The sequence below is a fragment of the Acartia tonsa genome, chromosome 13 (assembly GCF_053477335.1).
Source record: "Acartia tonsa isolate MP-2025a chromosome 13, ASM5347733v1, whole genome shotgun sequence".
NCBI lineage: Eukaryota > Metazoa > Arthropoda > Copepoda > Calanoida > Acartiidae > Acartia > Acartia tonsa.
In genome coordinates this window covers 35429108-35450223 of record NC_137272.1, presented here as the reverse complement: position 1 = coordinate 35450223, position 21116 = coordinate 35429108, and the positions used below count along the sequence as shown (strand labels likewise).

At 33.7% G+C, this 21116-nt stretch overlaps 1 protein-coding gene across 4 annotated transcripts in view; it reads left to right on the top strand.

The window, feature by feature from the left end:
• The window catches only part of LOC145304138 (uncharacterized), a 115483-nt gene that overhangs the window by 89705 nt on the left and 4662 nt on the right, over nt 1–21116 (top strand). For all 4 annotated transcript variants that reach the window (XM_080145900.1, XM_080145899.1, XM_080145902.1 and 1 more), the window contains 12 exons: nt 810–865; nt 5034–5100; nt 5747–5789; nt 6271–6473; nt 7097–7194; nt 9710–9783; nt 11541–11587; nt 13166–13272; nt 14600–14682; nt 15635–15717; nt 16287–16383; nt 20479–20582. In XM_080145900.1, the coding sequence (XP_080002026.1) occupies nt 810–865; nt 5034–5100; nt 5747–5789; nt 6271–6473; nt 7097–7194; nt 9710–9783; nt 11541–11587; nt 13166–13272; nt 14600–14682; nt 15635–15717; nt 16287–16383; nt 20479–20582 (1062 nt within the window). The remainder of the gene's footprint in view (nt 1–809; nt 866–5033; nt 5101–5746; nt 5790–6270; nt 6474–7096; nt 7195–9709; nt 9784–11540; nt 11588–13165; nt 13273–14599; nt 14683–15634; nt 15718–16286; nt 16384–20478; nt 20583–21116) is intronic.

The following is a 21116-nucleotide window of genomic DNA, read 5'->3' as shown; positions in this document are numbered from 1 at the left end:
TTTATAAACTATATTTATCATGCAATGATTTTGATAATATGTTGGTTGTGTGTCTGTTTGTAAGTGTATGTTGACAAACATAAAATGCGAGACACATACGATATCTTAGCCAAATCGAGGTTGTCGCGATTTTTACTACAAATTCGAATTAATCCCTAGCAATTTTTTCTATAAAATTTTAAATACGATTTTGGCGATAAAATATTATATATCGGACATTTCCTGACGAGTTTCCTTATGACTATTCTGAATGGGTTACGTTTTGGGACGGTTATAATCTATTTTTATCCCTTCTTCGCTCCTTCGAATTTTTTCCAACTTCTCTTCATATTACCTGTTAAAGGGAAACTTTTTGGGGAGTTTTATAATGGAATTTTTAAAATTGATTTTTTTTGTTGATCACCATTTAACTACGCTGTACAAAAAGTATAAAAGGTACTGGCTTATTTTTATCATATTAGTTTATTTGATGACCAATTCATGGACATTTTATATAATTACATGGCGTTTGTCCTCCTGTTGATTCACTAGAAATAAAAGAGCTTTGAATTACCACAGTTATCCCTAATGGTGATACACAAAATTACCCCTTCTGTAAACGTTTTAACTTCTAACTTAATGAACCAACCAATCGCAATTCACTAAAGTCCCTAAAGTTGTTAAGCCAATGAATAAGAAAACGTTATTATAGAACTTTAATAAACTACCTAATGTCCCCTCTTATTCTGAGCGTCAGCACTATATTGTAATTTCTATTTAATTTGTACAAAACCTTAATATCTATAATTAATGATTGTTTTTATTTTTAGTCTCAGGTGTCGACCATCCGGGCCACTCCAAGAAACCAACAGTCAGTCATTAGCAGGTAAGCAAACTATAACGACCGCCAGGGGGTGGGGTGCGGGGTGGTTACCCATACTGCGCCATAAATGTTTGCAGTTAGTAATAAAGTTATTCAAGAGATTTAGGGGGAGGGGGGTAATTAATGTATTCGTATGTTAAGGTATTTAAGGCTTATATATTATTTAAAATAGGCTCAAGGGGAAAATTTTAACTCGGCCAAACATATGTTGGTAATGGTAAAAAATGTCATTTTGTAACGGCCAAGAAGTTGATCTTGGGTTAAATAGGGCCTTGCGAATAAGATACAACTTTCTAGGAAGCTTTGTACCTATAGAATTTTATCTTTTTAAGATTTTTCATACATAATTAGATTACAAGATGATTATTATTTGTCCTTCCCTTATATGATATCATTAAAACAATATAGAAATAATATTATTAAATATCTGAAAGTTAGCCTATTATTGTTGTAATTTAAGCTCAATTGTACAGATATTAAGATAATATTATTGTCAGATTTTTAGATTTTATAACTATTGTTTTTTGAAACTAAGTTGGTTCATCCATTAAAATTATTCGGTAAGATTGGCTACTTAGATTTGTTATTCCTCAAGTTTTTTTTAATGTAGGTATATGTAGGTTCTTTAAACCCTTACCGCAAACATAGTTTTTCTTATTATTCTTTTTTATTAGAGTAGGGAAAGCAAAAAAATAGTCGAAAACCATCCCAAGACTATAATCTAAAGTCCTTTCTGTGAAGCTCCCATAAGATGAAAAACTTAATCAATTCAGCAGTTATAGTAATCACAAGTTACAAACAAAAAAAAACTTACTGCTTTATTTTATTGGGATCAATAAAAAAATAATTTTCTTAGTTGAACCATCCCCTTAAATCTCTCTTAAATGACCGAGAAATAAAATAATATGTTGTCGTCTGACAATCTTCAGTTTAATAGAAATATCTACTAATAAAGTATCTGACTATGATAAAGTCCAAATTAAAAGAAAACTGATCAAAAAAATTAGTTGTTCTTTTCATAAAAGTTAATATCTTGTTCTTTTATAGTTATATAAATTATAATTCATTTTTATGGAATCTTTTTATTAAAAAAATCTAAATAAAAAAAGAATACATATTGAACTAAAATTTTGAATAAATCGATTTGATAACATTTTTATTAAACTTTTTTATTAATTAATCATTTCTGTGTTGTCTTATTTCCATTTTAAATGTTTGACTTAATTTTTTTTGTAGCGAAGGCACTCTGTATCTTAATTTGTCTGTTCGTACAGCTTTCAGAGAAATTCTCAGCTGCTATTTCAGATACCGTTTGGGTGAAGATTTCCTTTATCAATGTTCATCCAGTTTATGATTTACTTGATCACGCTTCAAAATACATAATAGTTTTTTCATGTAAAATTAAATATGTTGAAAAATCTCCTAAAATTTATTGAAAAAATCATCCAATTATGTTATAAAAATCATTAGTATCTTTCTGAAGATTGCGAAAGCATGAAACTTTAAGTTAAAGATAAATAAAATTGAAGTAAAAAACGTTGTTTTACTATAAAATGTTAGGCTCCATAGTATACTCTATGTAGAGCACTCTTGGCTACCTTGGAAACCAACGTTTATTTTGTCTCCTGGAAACAGTTGAGCACTCTGTTCACCGAGGTAACTTAATCAAACAATGAAGAAATTCGAGATCCCATACTCATTAAAGAACATACCAATCCCTTCAAGACTTCAATACAAGAAACAACTTGTCAGCCAGGTACAAAAGTTCACCAACAAACTTAGGTGGTCCTGGTTCTTCATCAACCATCCAGAGGCAAGAGATGATAAACAAACATTTGGATTCAAATCTGACAATAGTGCCCCAACCAACTACACAGAATTTGAACAGCTACGCGACTTTGAAGATGATTTAATAAGTTTAGTAGAAAATGTAACATTCAAACCAGTAACTGACAATTTTCAAAAAAAGTTAAGAGATGATTGTAAAATAATTAAAAATAGCAAAGATGTCATAGTCAATGCAGACAAAACTTCAAACTTGTACGAGATTCCTGTCACAAATTATAACCAAACTTTAAGAAACAATGTCACCAAAGATTATAAGAAATCTAATACTAATAATATTGACAAAGTCAATGTTGAAGCAGCGGAAATAGCGACAGAGCTGAATGTAGCTGACAGGATTGAGGTATTAGCTAAACCTCCATGTTATATAACAGTTAAGGACCATAAAGATTCGTTTCCTGGTCGAGTTGAATGCAGATTGATAAATCCAGCCAAAACAAAAATTGGTATAATATCTAAAAACATTTTGGATAACATAAATAAAACTGTAAGAGCAAGCACAAATTCGAACCAATGGAGAAGCACTCAAGACACACTATCATGGTTCAACAATCTGCAAAACAAAAGATCCCTAAAATTCTTTCAATTTGATATAGAAAGTTTCTATCCAAGTATTACTGATACTCTTCTAAGGAAATCAATTGATTTCGCTTCTACATATGTCAACATTACAGAACAAGACAAGCACATTATCTTCCATTCAAGAAAAACATTCCTATTCTTTGATGGAGATCCATGGATAAAGAAAAATGGAGAAAATTTTGATGTTCCTATGGGCGGGTATGACTCTGCAGAAGTATCTGATCTAGTAGGCCTGTATTTACTAAATAAGTTAGAAACAATCATTCCTCAGAACCATATTGGACTTTACAGAGATGATGGATTGGCGGTTTTATCAGCTTCTGGACCACAAATGGATAGAATAAGAAAGGAAGTAATTAAAATCTTTTCAAATGAGAGCTTGAAAATAATAGTTAATATGAACATCAAAACTACAAACTTTTTAGACATTAACTTAAACCTAGAAACTGAAGAATACAAACCTTTCAGAAAAGACAACAACAAACCAAATTATATCAACATTAGATCGTGCCATCCACCTAACATTAAACGAGATCTTCCCTGTATGGTAGAGAAGAGACTTAGTAACCTGTCAAGTAACAATCATCTGTTTGATTCTGAAAAACATATCTACCAAGAAGCCCTAGAAACATCAGGTTATAAACACAAGTTGATTTTTCAAAATGATAGGCAACAAAATAGTCAACAAAACCGCACCAGAACAAGAAAAGTTATATGGTGTAATATTCCTTACAATACAGCTGTGTCAACAAATATTGGAAAGGAGTTCTTACGCCTGGTAGACAAACACTTTTCAAACAACAGAGTTTTTAAAAAATATTACAACCGAAACACCATCAAAATCTCCTACAGTTGTATGCCTAATATGGCCAGCATAATCACAAGCCATAATAAGAAAGTTCTTGGACAGACAAAGCATACAACCGAAGCTGGTTGTAACTGTAGGAGAGGCACAACTTGTCCACTTGACGGAAAATGCTTAACTGATTCTTTAGTCTACCAAGCTGATGTTCAAACAGACCAATCTACCAAAAAGTATATTGGAATGGCCTCAACAACTTTCAAATTAAGATACAACAACCACAATTCTACCTTCAATAATCTACACCTTCAAAATTCCACAAAACTATCTGGTTATATTTGGCAATTAAAAAATGACGAGTTACAATATAACATCAAGTGGAGTATCCTTTCTATGCAGCCACCTTTTGATCCTGGTTCTAATAAATGTCAACTTTGTCTTATGGAAAAAGTTGCAATCTTATATTCAGACAAAGAATCTATTCTCAATAAACGGCATGAAATCTTCTCTAAGTGTATCCACAGAAAATACCACCTTCTTAAGAAACTAAAGAATGTAGCTGTTCAAAATTAGTATTTTTTTCATGTAAAATTAAATATGTTGAAAAATCTCCTAAAATTTATTGAAAAAATCATCCAATTATGTTATAAAAATCATTAGTATCTTTCTGAAGATTGCGAAAGCATGAAACTTTAAGTTAAAGATAAATAAAATTGAAGTAAAAAACGTTGTTTTACTATAAAATAATAGTTATTTATCGCATCTTATCATATCTTTCCGCGGATATAGAAATGTACAATATCATAAGATTAAAGCAATTTTTAGCCCGAGATGCCGAAGTCACGGTTAATTTTTCAGTTTGGCTGAGAACCGATTCTAATCCACCTGTCCTGGAATTAATCTGTTTCGAAGCAATACTGAAAATAATTATCTATTACTTAGGATCCAAGAGAATGTGAACGAAAACTCGAGTGGCAGCAGTCAACACAGCCACTACAGACGTCCACAGGCAACACATACATACATGCACAATTTTTTAGTAACTTTGACCTATGCTTTAAAAGCGTAGTTATTTGTAGCGAAGCTACTCTTTAGTTATCTTTGTCTGTCAGTCAGTCCGTAAGTAAATGAAGAATGTGATTTTCTCGGCTGCTTTTGAAGATACACAGCTGAAATTTTCCCATGACATATTATCATCCTCCTTATACATTATTTTGCCCGTTTTTCCATCAGCCAGGCTTCAAAAGACATATACCTTTTCGTTATGTTGTTGGAGTTTTTGCATATTCTCTTTTATTCATTGTTATGGTGTAATAAACAGCCCATTGTCATCTCTCCCTCTCTCTCTCTTTCTCTCTCTCTCTTTCTCTCTCTTTCTCTCTCTCTTTCTCTCTCTCTTTCTCTCTCTCTTTCTCTCTCTCTCTCTCTTTCTCTCTCTCTCTCTCTTTCTCTCTTTCTCTCTTTCTCTCTTTCTCTCTTTCTCTCTTTCTCTCTTTCTCTCTATCTCTCTTTCTCTCTATCTCTCTATCTCTCTTTCTCTCTATCTCTCTCTATCTCTCTCTCTCTCTGGGTCTTAAAACTTTGGGTACCAGAGTAATTAACAACTCAATGTCCCCTCCCTGCCTGGCATGTATGTAATTGTCCACATGTTGCAGGATAACTTGGAAGTACAAATTCAAACCATGGACACAGAACACGGTATGTATAGTGTCCTAGTGTAGAAAAGTGCGCTACTTTAGGGGACTTATATTTTTTAGGAAAGCTTATTATTGGTCCAGGACAATTCTCAAAGGGTGGCGAGGTCATAAGCCAAATAATTCTTATTTTAATAATGGTGGTGGGACACCTTTGCTTTCGTTACTCCTGTTTATTTAAAAGTAAGTAACAGGATGTTAGTTTGTGTTTGTGTAGCTGAAGATTTTGCTAACGCTAACTTCCCATACAGTGAAGCTTCTCATAGGTCCTGGGAAGGTTTATAAATATTTTAGGGGAGGGTACCTACACCCCCCCAAGAAAAATGCCTCCTCTCCCCCCTTCTGTTAAAAAAAAAAGAATTATTTTTACATTCAAAATTTTAATTTAAAGTGGGGTAGGTTCGACCACTTAAGGTGTCCCTAGAGGCCTCTAGAGGCGTAGCAACTGTAACTAGGCTTTTCATCTAATAAATCTTTGTTTATAGATGATAATGATTGCGCAACAGGCCTGTGTACGGCCATCAACGACCAGTCCGGCCCCGAGTACAAGGACATCAGCCGCCTCTTCGCCCTGTCCAACCTGCTCGACTTTGCCAACGGGAACGCGTCGGCCAGTAGTGTGAGCGCGGCCGCGGTCAATGCGGCGGCAGATGTGGGAGACTCCAGTCAGAGGATTTCTGTTATCCAGGTATTGTTGGTTGTTACATGCAGCAGTTTTACACAGGGATATAAAGGGATTAGACAATTGCCGATAAATTGATCTACTACATCCCTAATGATGTTCCACAAAATTATCCCTTCTGTAGATTAAAATTTGTGGTTGAAACGTTTGAACACTTAACTTAATGAATCAAAGTTTATCAAATTCACTGAGGTCCACAAAGCTGATAAGCCAACTAATAAGAAACCGTTATTATAAAACTTTGGGAACTAGTGTAATAAACAGCCAATTGTTCCCTCTCTCTCTGCGTTTTACAGATCTAAGGATATTTAATCTAAGCTTGTTAAATTGACATTTTTATTATCTGTTTGAAACTTGCTTAAGTTGAGTGTTAAGCAAAAATATAGGGATCTAAAATTCATTTTCTCAGCTGTCTTGGACTTTGTGTACTAAAACTATTGAACTTTTCTTGTTTAATACAAACACTTACAGATAAAAACATCGGTTTGAATAGAATTAGGTACCTACTTAGTTTGGTTCAAACAATTATATTTTTTTCTAAAACATTTAATAAATGGAAACTCTTTTGTGATTTCTGTAATTAATAGTATATTAAACACTCTTATTCTAAAATTTAAAATTTGTTGCAGGCTCCAGCAAACGAGTGTCCCCGCCAGATATCCGAGGAGGATATGAAGATCCCCCTCAAGAAGAGGACCTGCACCAAAATGTGCAAAAGCTATTTCAAGTAGGATTTAATATCATATAGCAGGGGCATGTCATTACTAGGGTTGGGCCGGATATCCGGCCGGATATTATCCGACCATTTTTTATATGTATGTATGTATGTATGTAGCCTTGATTCTCTGAAGTTAGGATTCAGATGCACGAGGAGATTGGAGGTGAGAATCCTTTGACCAATCCTAGATTGGTAAGCTTCGCGCACAGCTGAGTGTATTCTATGTTACATTACAAGCTGACCCGCAATAATCGTGGAAGCTACTCAATTATTACATCACCCTGGCCTAGAGTTTTGGCAGGTGTTCCATATTAAGCCACCCTAATTAATGACATATGAATTAGGAGCATGGACGAGGGAAAGCACGATTACAGTTGCTTGATAGGTAGGATCCTAACTTCCTACAAATCTCCCTCCTTACAACCTAAGGGCATCACAGGGAAGGTTGCGTGATTATATTCTGACAAATTGCAACAACATTTGTCATCCAAGTGCAATATCTATGAGGGGACTTGAACTCGGATTTTCCCAACCACAGCGTAGTGCGCTAACCACTACTCTATGGGACAACCTTACCATTTTTGATATCCGGCCGGTTACCGGATATTGAAGCTATCCGGATAACTGATATCCGGCTGATTTTTACCGCCGGATATCCGGTAATTTGCCGGATATCGAGCGTTGGCCAGATATCCGGCCAGATACCGTATATTGAAACTATCCGGGTACCGGATATCCGGTATCCGGCCTAAAAAGTATCCGGCCCAACCCTTGTCATTACCCCCCCCCCCCTTTTTGTGCAATTTATTTACCTAGCTGACTTATTTTCATAATAAAAAGCGTGACAACTAATTTAGTGAAGTCTAATTGTTTGTTATTTATATTGTAATACAAAAGGGGGGGGGGGGGGTCGTAATGACATCTAAACCTAAACAGTGAGCAAAATGAATTTTTATTGTTATGTTAGGAAATGGAATTTTAGGCCTTTATTGGAACTTTGAATGAGAAATTTTAGCTCAATTAAAATTTGTATGAGTATTTTTAGCAAATCCTTGGATTTGTCTAGGTAAGAATTTAAAGGACTTTATAACAATAAGTTTTTAAATGTTTTTTTTAAAGTTAGTTAAGATTGTGATACCTACATGTTTGGTTATATTGATTTCATTTTGACAAGGTTGATTATATCCATAGATTATATCTAAAGTTTCTGAAAGTATATCATAGATTTTATTAAACCCTCTTCCACTTTCAATTTTAGTTTTAAAAAGAAAAAGTAAAAAAAAAATTTTGTGGGGGAGGGGACTTTTTTCTCAGGTTTGATTTTTCTTGGAAGGATGGTCTGGTGGTACCCTCCCCACTAAGAAGTTATTAACCGTTCCAGGACCAATGAGTAGCTTATATACTGTAAGGGAGAATCAGATCGGTTGGAAGTTTATATAAGGATAACGAACAAACATGTGATGGTATCAAAATAAATATCCTGTTAAAAAATATTTTCTTTTGAACAAAGGTTTTTCTACACAAGATTGATAGTGTTGCACTACTAAACAATTATAATATTAATATTGTGTGATCTAAAGTGGTTGTTCAGTTTTACTGAAGAGCAACCTTTAGGAATTTTAATAATAAATAGTTCATGTAATATTTGAGTGAAAATTGTTTTATGGCATGGGAATTAGTACCTATTATTATCATAGAATGCAATCAGCTGTGCGCGAAGCTTACCAATCTAAGATTGGCCAAAGGATTCTCACTTCCAGTCTCCATGTGCATCTGAGTCCTAACTTCAGAGAATCATGGCTACAACAACAACAACAACAACAGTACCTATTATTGTTGTTAAAGAGAATCTACTCTACAAGTAATTTTGGTTGGATGGTCTGTTTCATTGAAACTTCTTTCTCTTTCCTTTTCATTTTATCACTTTCTCAATTTTAATACTTTTTTCTAATCACTTCTCCGGTTCCTTTTCCTCCCTTTCTTCTTATCCTGTCTTCTCTCTCTTTTTACCCTCGTTGGTGCTATTATTCTTGATACCCGCCCTCCCCCTACTTTTTTTCAAATTAAATTGATGATATTGGGGGTGGGGGGGTTAGATTTTCGTTAGTTTATTCGTTAGTGAAATAGAGTATGGTAGGGGGGCCGTGTATTTATATTTAAACTACTCTCTGTCTGCTATATTCAAAACTAACACAGCGAGTAGCGGCATTTCTTGCGCTAGTACCCAAACTCAGTCAGAAACTGCTAAATTCTTGCACATTCCCTTTAAGCCAGTACCCAAAGACTCCTAAAAATTGAATATTTGATCCATTGTCCCCTCCCTTACTCCCTGACCTGAGTGGGTTCTCTGGGAAAGCACCCCCCCCCCTTGGTCGTCACTTTCACTGTTTTCTCCACCCTTTGCATTGCACAAATTATCACACATAAAAATTTTTATTTTGTAAAATTATCTCATCGTGTAATTTTTAAAAAGAATGTTAGGCATATTTCTTTAACATTTTTTGCTAATTTTGTATATTTTAAGGAAATTTTTGTATGCTGAACCGATCATGCAGCTTACTTTTGAGGAGAAGAGGTTCATTGACAAACGAGTTCTGGGTAAGTTGGTCTTTTTTTTTATAAAGTAGCTAAGCTACTATATAATTTTCCTATTGTTTGCAATCAAAAACGTCCAGTGGGGGGGGGGGGGCGGTGGAGGGTTAATTTTTAATGCCGGCACTCCCTAAACTTTTGGAAATACATGAGATTACTCCCCCCACCAAACCTTTGAAAACCCTTAAATTAACCCTCCCCCCCCCCCCCAAAAAAAAAAAAAGCTGTAAAGTCATTGCTTGCATTCTAATAGTAGGTACAGGTACTTTTTTGTTTACTTTGGAGTACAACATCCCTTTGTCTTTAAAGTCCTAAATAAAAAATGACGTTATGAATATTTTAAATGAAATAAATGTCATAATGCAGTATGCAACAGTCTTTCAGGAATGCAGTTTAACAAAGGCTAGCAATTTAGATTTCGCCAAATAGTATAAAAAAACAAGGATGACAACATCCATATAAGCGAAGCGCAAAAAGGCATAGAATAAAGTAAATTAAAAAGGCAATCAATTTTTATTAAAAAGAGATGAAGACTTTTGAAAATCAACCAATAGCGTCGGGAATTTTAACACGTCCAAGTCGCTACAAAAGATCAGAAAGTAATTTGCTAGCAGACGAAAAAGTTCCCTAACAAGGAGATCCAGGTATTTGGCTGGTTATACATATATGCTATAGAATTATCCTTGGCTTTTCTTACTTTCATATATACTAGCGGTTTCGCCCCTAGCCTCTAGGGGCTTTGCCCCAAGAGGTATAATTAAATCATTTATTGCCTGGAGATCCCCACTCCACCACTATTTTAAATAATTTAAAATAAAATTGCGGGGGGATTTTTGTTTTTTGGGGGGTTGGGAGTGTCCCACCCCCCCAAGAAAATACCCTAAAACCACCACAGGACCAGTAGGTAAATTCCCTTAAGAGTAGAATCCGATCGGTTTAGTGGTTACCGAGATCTTAAGGGACACACGGACGGACGGACAGACATCATTCTACTTTGTATAATAGATAGCTTTTGCTACTTATGAATGTTGTCATCCTTTATAAGATTGCTTTTCCCTAGGGAATTTAAAGCGAGAAATATTTTAGGATTTTAAAGTTAGTTAGTTTTCAACCTATTTTTAAAAAATACACTGTTTTAAGACATAAAGATATATTTCGATTTTAGCAATCATTTTGAATTCATTTAGTCTCTTGTAGAGCTGAATTAAGCAATATTAGCTTGGTCGTTATAGTAATAATTTTAGAGAAAAAAATCTACATTGGCTGAAATTAAATAGTCTTGCCTCTAAAATGTTTTTTTTTATATAAACAATATGGTACTTGATTATAAAAATGAATACTATTTTATAATATTAGATTAGCAACAATATTTTCGGCTAAATAGATTTTTGTTTAACCTTTCCTATCCTAGAAATTGTTTGAGATTATTTGAATTCCATCAGAGAGTGGGTACTTGAAATACGAATTACAACTTTAGATTCTAAATAAAAAAGGGAAATATTTTCATTTTTTCCTGTGAACAACTGCAGAAGGTATAACCATAAAAAAACGACCCAGTTTCAGAAACAATAGATTTGTAAATAAAATCCCTATAATGATCGTAATAATATAAACTTAAAATAAGTAAAATTGTAAATGGGTCGAGGGAATAGTCAACAGCCCCCCCCCCCCTTTTTTTTCTTTTTACATCTATGATAAAAAGTGCCCCTATAGGCCTCTGGTGGGGCGTATCCGCTCGTATAGATATAAAATATTTATTTTAGAAACTCGTGCACTTGTCAAGATGGTTCAACCTCAGCAGTCTATTAAGGTGAGTAGGTATACTTATATACAAATAGATAAATGGATTTGGGATGGTTTTATGCTATTTTTTAAAATCTATATCTCCAGACGGGTTGTTTCAATCCTGTAAGTAATATGTTACCTTTTTATATAGCAATTTTTAACAATATTAGTATTTTTGTTAGCCTCTAAGGGGCCGAAAGCTGTCCATAATACGATGCGATAAATAACTTTTGCCTTTCTTTTATCATCTAGTAAAAGTTCTTTTGATAGGTACAATATATCTGTATTTTTATAACAATATTACTGTAGTGTTTCTACTTAAGATACCTTGATTATCTACTGGTATATTTTTATTATAAAATGAAGTTAGAACCCGCTTTTCCGTTGCATTGCAGTATAAGAAAATGCATTTTCTTTGCATATTTATACAATATATAAAAAAATTTACTATAGCGTAAAATGTAACGCATCCGAAAATAAATCTGGATTGCATCGCGTCATAATTAAAGACGCGTTATATCCTGAACTGCCATGAAAAGTCGTAAGGTTTTGCTGATTGAGTTCTTCATTTTAGAGAAGAGTCATTTATGTTTTGGGTTGGTTTTAGGCTATTTTTGTTGCCAACTGACGTATATAATCCCACCACCATGAAAATTAGATCCTCTAGACAAAGGTCATGCACAATTAAACAGTTGGCTTTCACTTAGATATTACTTAAGGTTCATATTCATTTGATTTTATTTAATGACAGATCTAATTAGTTGGCTTAATAACTTTAAGACATTTTAGAATTTTGATTGGTTGGTTCATTTAGTTAAGTGTATCCTTTTTGCTCCTTGTATATAATTCTGGAGTTTTTTTCCTTACAATGAAGAAGCTCCCTTTTTTAAGGATTCGTATTTTCTTTTATTAGAAGTATGACAGAACTATAAAAGGGAAGCATGGATAGGTTAATCCTCATATATAGAAGTAACAGGATGTTTTGGTTTGTCTAAAAGGATCTCGCTAACCGCTGAACCGATAAGGTTTTCCTTAACAATGTAGCTTCTCATCGGAAGGGCATTGGAAGGTTATTTTGGGGGGGAGGGTACCAAAACCCTCCCAAGAGAAATCGCCTCTATAAAATATTAAAAATAGATGGGTTCGACTCTTTCCCACCCCTTTCGCAAAGATAATTATATAGCAACAAAATTAGGGGTTTGTATTTGGTATTTGATGAGTTTGTTTTAATAGTAGTCATTTATATTGGATGAAATCTGGAGAATTAAAATTTTCTTGTGGTGTATATCCCTGTTGATATATATCTAAAAATGCACTTCTTTCTTAGTTAAGAGCTCTTCTTATGATATAAAAGAAACTTCATAACACTGACACAAATATCTTTTTGCTCATTATATTCTCTTTTTTTAGTAGCGCAGCTACTATATAACTTTGTTGTATTCTTCTTCATGTGAATGTCTTTACGTTTTTCTGTATTTCTAGACCTATTAAGATATATCCTTATCATGCCATAGAAGTATATTAATTTATCGGCTACTGTCTTATCCCCTTAGATTCCATATTTTTTATGAAAAAAATATACTAACCATTTCTTTTTTTTTAGACGGATAACCCTGTTGAAGGATTGACCAAGGGTCGAATGGAGTCTCTCAAATCTTTCAGAGAACATTTTGGAAATCTTTTCGGAGCTCTTAGAGCTAGGAATATGATGTAAGTATTTTATAAACACTCTTTAACAGAGAAAAATACTCTATTTAGCGCAGCAATGATGTATTTATCTATAAATAGAACATTTTTGTGGAGCTCTTAAAACTAAGAAAATAAAATTTTAAAGGGGGGAGGCGGATGTGCCACTTTTTGAAACCAAAAGTAAAACGTGCATGATCTCAGCCCATAAAAGAGTTACAGCTCTAAAATTATGCACAGCAGTTGCTTTTGTGGTGAACAATATGGAACTGTGAAGAAACGGCGGCGGAACCGCCGCTCCCGCCGAAAACCGCCGTTTCCCGCCGAATTTTTTTTTTGCCTTTTCTCGCCATAATAGACAATTTTCAATCATCTGAGATAAACTTTTTTTTATAAAAATTCCGCTTATATTTTCACTTGACACTTTTTTTTACAGGTGTTGTTCTCCACAAAAGCAACTGCTGTACTGAATTTTAGAGTTATATCTCTTTTATGGGCTGAGTTCATGCACGTTTTACTTTTGGTTTCAAAAAGTGGCACATCCGCCTCCCCCCTAAGGGGACCAACTAAGGAGTTGCTTGATATTGTATAAACCCCCCACAACAATATTTTCCATATTCATAGATTATTTTACGTTGAAACACAAGTCATTCTTAATACTTTAGTTTTGGGGAGATAGACAGACTGGGGTTGTTGAATGCAAGATTTCTGGTGTATGCACTTACTTCTATTGGCATAGAATGTGTGACATCTAAATGTATAAACTAGGGGACACCTGCCATACTCAATATATTAATATTTTAGTGAGATAGACAGACTGGGATTGTTGGAAGCAAGATTTCTGGTGTATGCACTTACTTATATTGGTGACAGGATGTGTGACATCTGCCATACCAAATGTATAAACTAATGGACACCTGCCATACTCAATATATTAGATAGACAGACTGGGATTGTTGGAAGCAAGATTTCTGGTGTATGCACTTACTTCTATTGGCATAGAATGTGTGACATCCACCATACTAAATGTATAAACTAGGAGACACCTGCCATACTCAATATATATAAATATTTTAGTGAGATAGACAGACTGGGGTTGTTGAATGCAAGATTTCTGGTGTATGCACTTACTTCTATTGGCATAGAATGTGTGACATCTGCCAAACTATAAACTAGGGGACACCTGCCATACTCAATATATTAATATTTTAGTGAGATAGACAGACTGGGATTGTTGGAAGCAAGATTTCTGGTGTGCTCTTACTTCTATTGGCATAGAATGTGTGACATCTGCCAAACTAACTGTATAAACTAGGAGACACCTGCCATACTCAATATATTAATATTTTAGTGAGATAGACAGACTGGGGTTGTTGGAAGCAAGATTTCTGGTGTGTGCTCTCACTTCTATTGGCGTCAGAATGTTTGGAAACGGTAAGAAATTAAACATATTAAGATTTTAAGTAGCAAAACTACTCTATAACTCACTTTGTCCGCCCGTCTGTCTGTCCACCGTGTCTAGTGTGTACACTCACGTTTCTACCTAACAGTAACATGATTCAGCAAACAAGTTTGAAATCGATAGGACAGTTATAACATATTTAAAAAAAAAGTTAAGAGCTATCTGTTACGAACGGGCAGACCTTAATTGCAGAAAAGCTTCATTTTTAAGAAGGTAAATGTGTATCCAAGTGTACATACATAATTTATATTAATTCTACGCTAATTGAGTCAAGAAATTCCCCAAAGACAAGAAAAAAGTAAATCATTCATAGCAGGTGTGTATACTGTGTGAGTGAGGGGACATTGAACTGGGAATTATACTGTTGGATAGTTGGCTTTTCAAAGATGCGTTTTTTATGATATGTTAAACCTTGTATACGAAAGTGTACTGTAACTGTATTTTGATGCGGTCCTTCAAAGGTATAAATGGAGCATATCCAGAAAAGGGTGGGGGGGGGGGGGGAGTATCGTACTAAGAGCCAGCCATAAGAATCATTTTATCAGGTTATGCGAGAATTTCACAATATCCACGAATTTTATTTTCATTGATAACAACGATAGTATTCAAACAGGTTTTGTTGTCAATTTGCTTTTCTATAATTAAGGTCGGTCCGTATGTCTGTATGTTTCGTTAATTTAGGCATGTTACCATTGTCCTATCGATTTTAATCTTCGCTTTTATGGATATTGTCCTCCTTTTTTATCTAAAAATAGTATTTTTAAAGCTTATTTTAGAATAGATTGACTTATATGCGGAATATTACAACATCACAGATATTCATAACAAGGAAAAAAAGAAAAGAACTACATTTTTAATCAGAATTATTACCCAAGACAGACAGACATTCTGTTGCCTTTGTACATAAAATGAAATTTTTTTTAGGCCGGGACAAGACCATGCTAGAACAGAAACACGAGGAGACCTACGCCAAGTTGATGCGAAGCCCATGGGCCTGCTCGTTTGAGGTAACACCCAGCAGACAACCCATACAGCAAGCTCTGTATTTTGTCTGGTTTTCTTTAAAAACTGAACAGTTTAATAAATATACTTTTGTAATTTACAGCATATAATGCATTTCTGCCGTGTTATTTTATTTTGTCCTTCGAACTTAACAAAGCATTTGATAATATTGCCTTAAAAAAATCGATTTACATCTCAAAGTTTTTTTTATATTAAACCACGGTAAAACCCAATGTTTTAGTTGATAAACCAAATATTAAACATAACCTTAGTATATTCACTAAAAAAATACTATGGATCAATGCTGGAAGGTGCTTAGAATCACTTGCTCTCGTTCGTGGATAGTTTCCTAAAGGTTGCTTATTTAGTCGTCAGATATTGGTCAATATTTTTTCCATGGTAAAGGAAGAGGGTGGGATACGGTCATAAGTAGAATATTTTATCAGGGTATACGAGAAAAACATACAATATCCACCGATTCTATATCCATGGGCAAGAAATATTTGAAAGATATACAATGATAGAAAAATTAAAATGTTTGCCGTTTTTGAGATATTATGTAACAAATATTTAGGGCGAGGAGAAGGTGCAATTTACACTTGAAAGTGTTGGACGAACAATTGGAGGTGATGAGAAAATGGAAGTTCTCTTTACTACTTGTATTATGAGAGGTAATCTTGGTATCCCTATATTAAAGTATCAGAATGTCTGTCTGTCTGTTCTCTTTACTACTTGTATTATGAGAGGTAATCTTGTCATAATTATATTAAAGTATCAGAATGTCTGTCTGTCTGTTCTCTTTACTACTTGTATTATGAGAGGTAATCTTGTCATAATTATATTAAAGTATCAGAATGTCTGTCTGTCTGTTCTCTTCACTACTTGTATTATGAGAGGTAATCTTGTCATAAGGGGGGGGGGGGGGGAGTTTGTACACTTATAGGAAATGAAATTCAGTACCAAAGTTTGGGAGGGTCGTATGGGCTTGTTTTTAAAGTTATCAACCTAATTCTTTTTGTAGGCTCTCTTATATGACTTGATATACACGGAAAACGTTGAAAATTGAATTTCGGTACTTTCCTTCTAGGGGCTTGTGGAGCAAAAGACCCCCCCAAAACACTAAAAATATGAGTTCTGACCTTATTTTTAAAGATATCGACCTGATTTTTTCTTTATAATACTTTTTTAACATACCCGAATCAACGAACCATTACAGATTTCATTTTGGGACTTTCCTTCTAGGGGCTTGTGGAGCAAGAGACCCCCAAAACACAAAAATATGAGTACTGGGCTTATTTTTGAAGATATCGACCTGATTTTTTTTGTAATACTTTTTTAACTTAACCGAATTAATGAACCATTACAGATTTCATTTTGGGACTTTTTTTAGGGGCTTTTGGAGCAAGAGACCCCCAAAACACAAAAATATAAGTACTGGGCTTATTTTTGAAGATATCAACCTGCTTTTTTTTTATATAAAAATAATATTTAAACATAACCGAATCTACGATCCATTACAGATTTCATTTTGGGACTTTCCTTCTAGGGGCTTGTGGAGCAAGAGACTCAAAAATCATAAAAAATATGAGTTGTGGGCTTCTCTTTTAAGATATCAACCTTATTTTTTTATATAATAAAAAAATTCTATTTTAACATAACCGAGTCTACGAACCATTACAGATTTCATTTTGGGACTTTCCTTCTACGGGCTTGTGGAGCAAAAGACCCCAAAAACACTAAAAATATGAGTTCGGAGCTTATTTTTAAAGATATCAACCTGATTTTTTATATAAAAATACTATTTTAACATAACCGAATCTACGAACCATTACAGATTTCATTTTGGGACTTTCCTTCTAGGGGCTTGTGGAGCAAAAGACCCCAAAAACACTAAAATATGAGTTTTAAAGATATTGAGCTGATTTTTATCATGAAAACTTTTTTCACATGTTTGAACTAGGTAGCCAGTAATAATTTCATTTTGGCACTTTCCTTTTAGGGGAAAGTAGGGTAAAACACCTCCAAAACAAAATAAATTGAGTTCTTAGGTTATCTTAAAAAATAAGCTCAGAACTCATAAATGTCCCAAAATGAAATCTGTAATGTTTTCTTAAATTGGTTATGTTAAAACAGTATTATTTTTTAAAAATCAGGTGATATCTTAAAAAATAAGCTCAGAACTCATATTTTTAGTGTTTTTGGGGTATTTTGCTCCACAAACCCGTAGAAGGAAAGTCCCGAAATGAAATCTGTAATGGTTCGTAGATTCGGTTATGTTAAGATAGTATTTTTATATAAAAAATCAGGTTGATATCTTAAAAGAGAAGCCCACAACTAATATTTTTATGATTTTTGGGGGTCTCTTGCTCCACAAGCCCCTAGAAGGAAAGTCCCAAAATGAAATCTGTAATGGTTCGTAGATTCGTTTATGTTTAAATATTATTTTTATGTAATAAAAGCAGGTTGATATCTTCAAAAATAAGCCCAGTACTCATATTTTTGTGTTTTTGGGGTCTCTTGCTCCACAAGCCCCTAGAAGGAAAGTCCCAAAATGAAATCTGTAATGGTTCGTTAATTCGGTTATGTTAAAAAAGTATTATAAAAAAATCAGGTCGATATCTTTAAAAATAAGCCCAGTACTCATATTTTTGTGTTTTGGGGGTCTCTTGCTCCACAAGCCCCTAGAAGGAAAGTCCCAAAATGAAATCAGTAGTGGTTCGTTGATTCGGGTATGTTAAAAAAGTATAATAAAGAAAAAATCAGGTTGATATCTTTAAAAATAAGGTCAGAACTCATATTTTTAGTGTTTTGGGGGTCTTTTGCTCCACAAGCCCCTAGAATTCAATTTTCAAAGTTTTCCGTGTATATCAAGTCATATAAGAGAGCCTACAAAAAGAATTAGGTTGATAACTTTAAAAACAAGCCCATACGACCCTCCCAAACTTTGGTACTGAATTTCATTTCCTATAAGTGTACAAACTCCCCCCCCCCCCCTTATATTAAAGTATCAGAATGTCTGTCTGTCTGTTCTCTTTACTACTTGTATTATGAGAGGTAATCTTGGTATCCCTATATAAAAGTATCAGAATGTCTGTCTGTCCGTTCTCTTTACTACTTGTATTATGAGAGGTAATCTTGGTATCCCTATATTAAATTAACAGAATGTCTGTCTGTCTGTTCTCTTTACTAGTTGTATTATGAGAGGTAATCTTGTTATCCTTATATTAAATTAACAGAATGTCTGACTGTCTGTTCTCTTTACTAGTTGTATTATAAGAGGTAATCTTGTCATAATTATATTAAAGTATCAGAATGTTTGTCTGTCTGTTCTCTTTACTTTACTACTTGTATTATGAGAGGTAATCTTGTTATCCTTATATTAAATTGATAGAATGTCTGTCTGTCCGTTCTTTTTACTACTTGTATTTTGAGAGGTAATCTTGGCATCCCTATATTAAAGTATCAGAATGTCTGTCTGTTTGTTCTCTTTACTACTTGTATTATGAGAGGTAATCTTGTCATCCCTATATTAAAGTGACATAATGTCTGTCTGTCTGTTCTCTTTACTACTTGTATAATGAGAGGTAATCTTGTCATCCTTACAATAAATTAACAGAATGTCTGTCTGTCTGTTCTCTTTACTTTACTACTTGTATTATGAGAGGTAATCTTGTCATAATTATATTAAAGTAAGAGAATGTCTGTCTGTCTGTTCTCTTTACTAGTTGTATTATGAGAGGTAATCTTGGTATCCCTGTATTAAAGTATCAGAATGTCTGTCTGTCTGTTCTGTTTACTACTTGTATTATGAGAGGTAATCTTGTCATCCTTATATTAAAGTAAGAGAATGTCTGTCTGTCTGTTCTCTTTACTAGTTGTATTATGAGAGTTAATCTTGTTGTCTTTATAGTAAATTAACAGAATGTCTGTCTGTCTGTTCTCTTTACTACTTGTATTATGAGAGGTAATCTTGTCATAATTATATCAAAGTAACATAATGTCTGTCTGTCTGTTCTCTTTACTAGTTGTATAATGAGAGTTAATCTTGTTGTCTTTATATTAAATTAACAGAATGTCTGTCTGTCTGTTCTCTTTACTACTTGTATTATGAGAGGTAATCTTGTCATCCTTATATTAAAGTAACAGAATGTCTGTCTCTCTGTTCTCTTTACTACTTGTATTATGAGAGGTAATCTTGTCATCCTTATATTAAAGTAACAGAATGTCTGTCTGTCTGTTCTCTTTACTACTTGTATTATGTATTCTAATTTTTTACTAATCAAACCGATTCTTATCTATATTTTATTGTCAAGCAGAAACAATACATTTTTTCTTTTTAATTTAACATTATATCAAAACTTTTTATTTAATGTATTTTAAGTTGTTTCAATATTTAACAGCAAAATCAAACGCTTTGTTGTAGTCCAAAATATACGTTGCTTTGACTAAATCAAAGCTTTTGACACTTATTGTTGTTGTTAATGTTATTATCTAATTCAAGTCTCAACCATTTGATTTCATGGCCATTGCTTTCCTCCTTCTATATAGCGAGTCTATACAGTTTTCAACAACTTCAACAACAATAACCACATTTCCTTATTAGTTATTAGTTGAATTTTGATCGCCTGGTTCATTAAGTTTAGTGTTCAAACGTTCAAATACTAATTGTAATATACAGAAGAGGTAATTTTGTGTATCATCATTTTATATTATCCCATTAGATCCCTGGTATTACATAATAAGTTTAACCACCATAAATGTTGCAGGTTTCCAGGATCCGCGCGCGTCTTTCATGCAGATGGAGTCTGGCAACCGTCACACCAACAGACCAGATGAAGAGGGTGACCAACCACCCTCACAGAGTTTATATGTAAGTTTATTTTATCACTAGCAGCTAGAGGCCTCTTGGGGCAGTAAAGGGGGGGGGGTGTTTCGACCCCCCAATTTCAATAGTAATATTAAAAGGAAAAGGAAAAAAATTGGGGGGAAATTAATTTTGTTCTAGAAGCGATTTCTTTTTGGCTTGGGGTGGTAGTTAAAAAACTTTCCATGATCTAGTTATGGAAAGAGAAACATATCGATTAAACGGTTAGCAAGATTCTTCGGTTCGAACCCACAGAAAGAAATCCTTATACTTTTTATATAAGGATAATAAAAAATATTTGCTAATTGACAATTTTATAGCTTAGTAGAAGTATCAAATCCCACTTGTAGGATCATTAAAATTAAGTAGTTAGTAATTATAAAAGTTTAAATATAAGGACATTTGTTTCCATTAGCAACGGAACGTAAGATTATTTGTTCCATGGCATCTACAACCGCACCAATCAAACTTTTAATTGCACAACCTTTATCCAGAAGTCTTAACTGCATATTATTTAGTTGTATTTTTAGGCAATGGCAT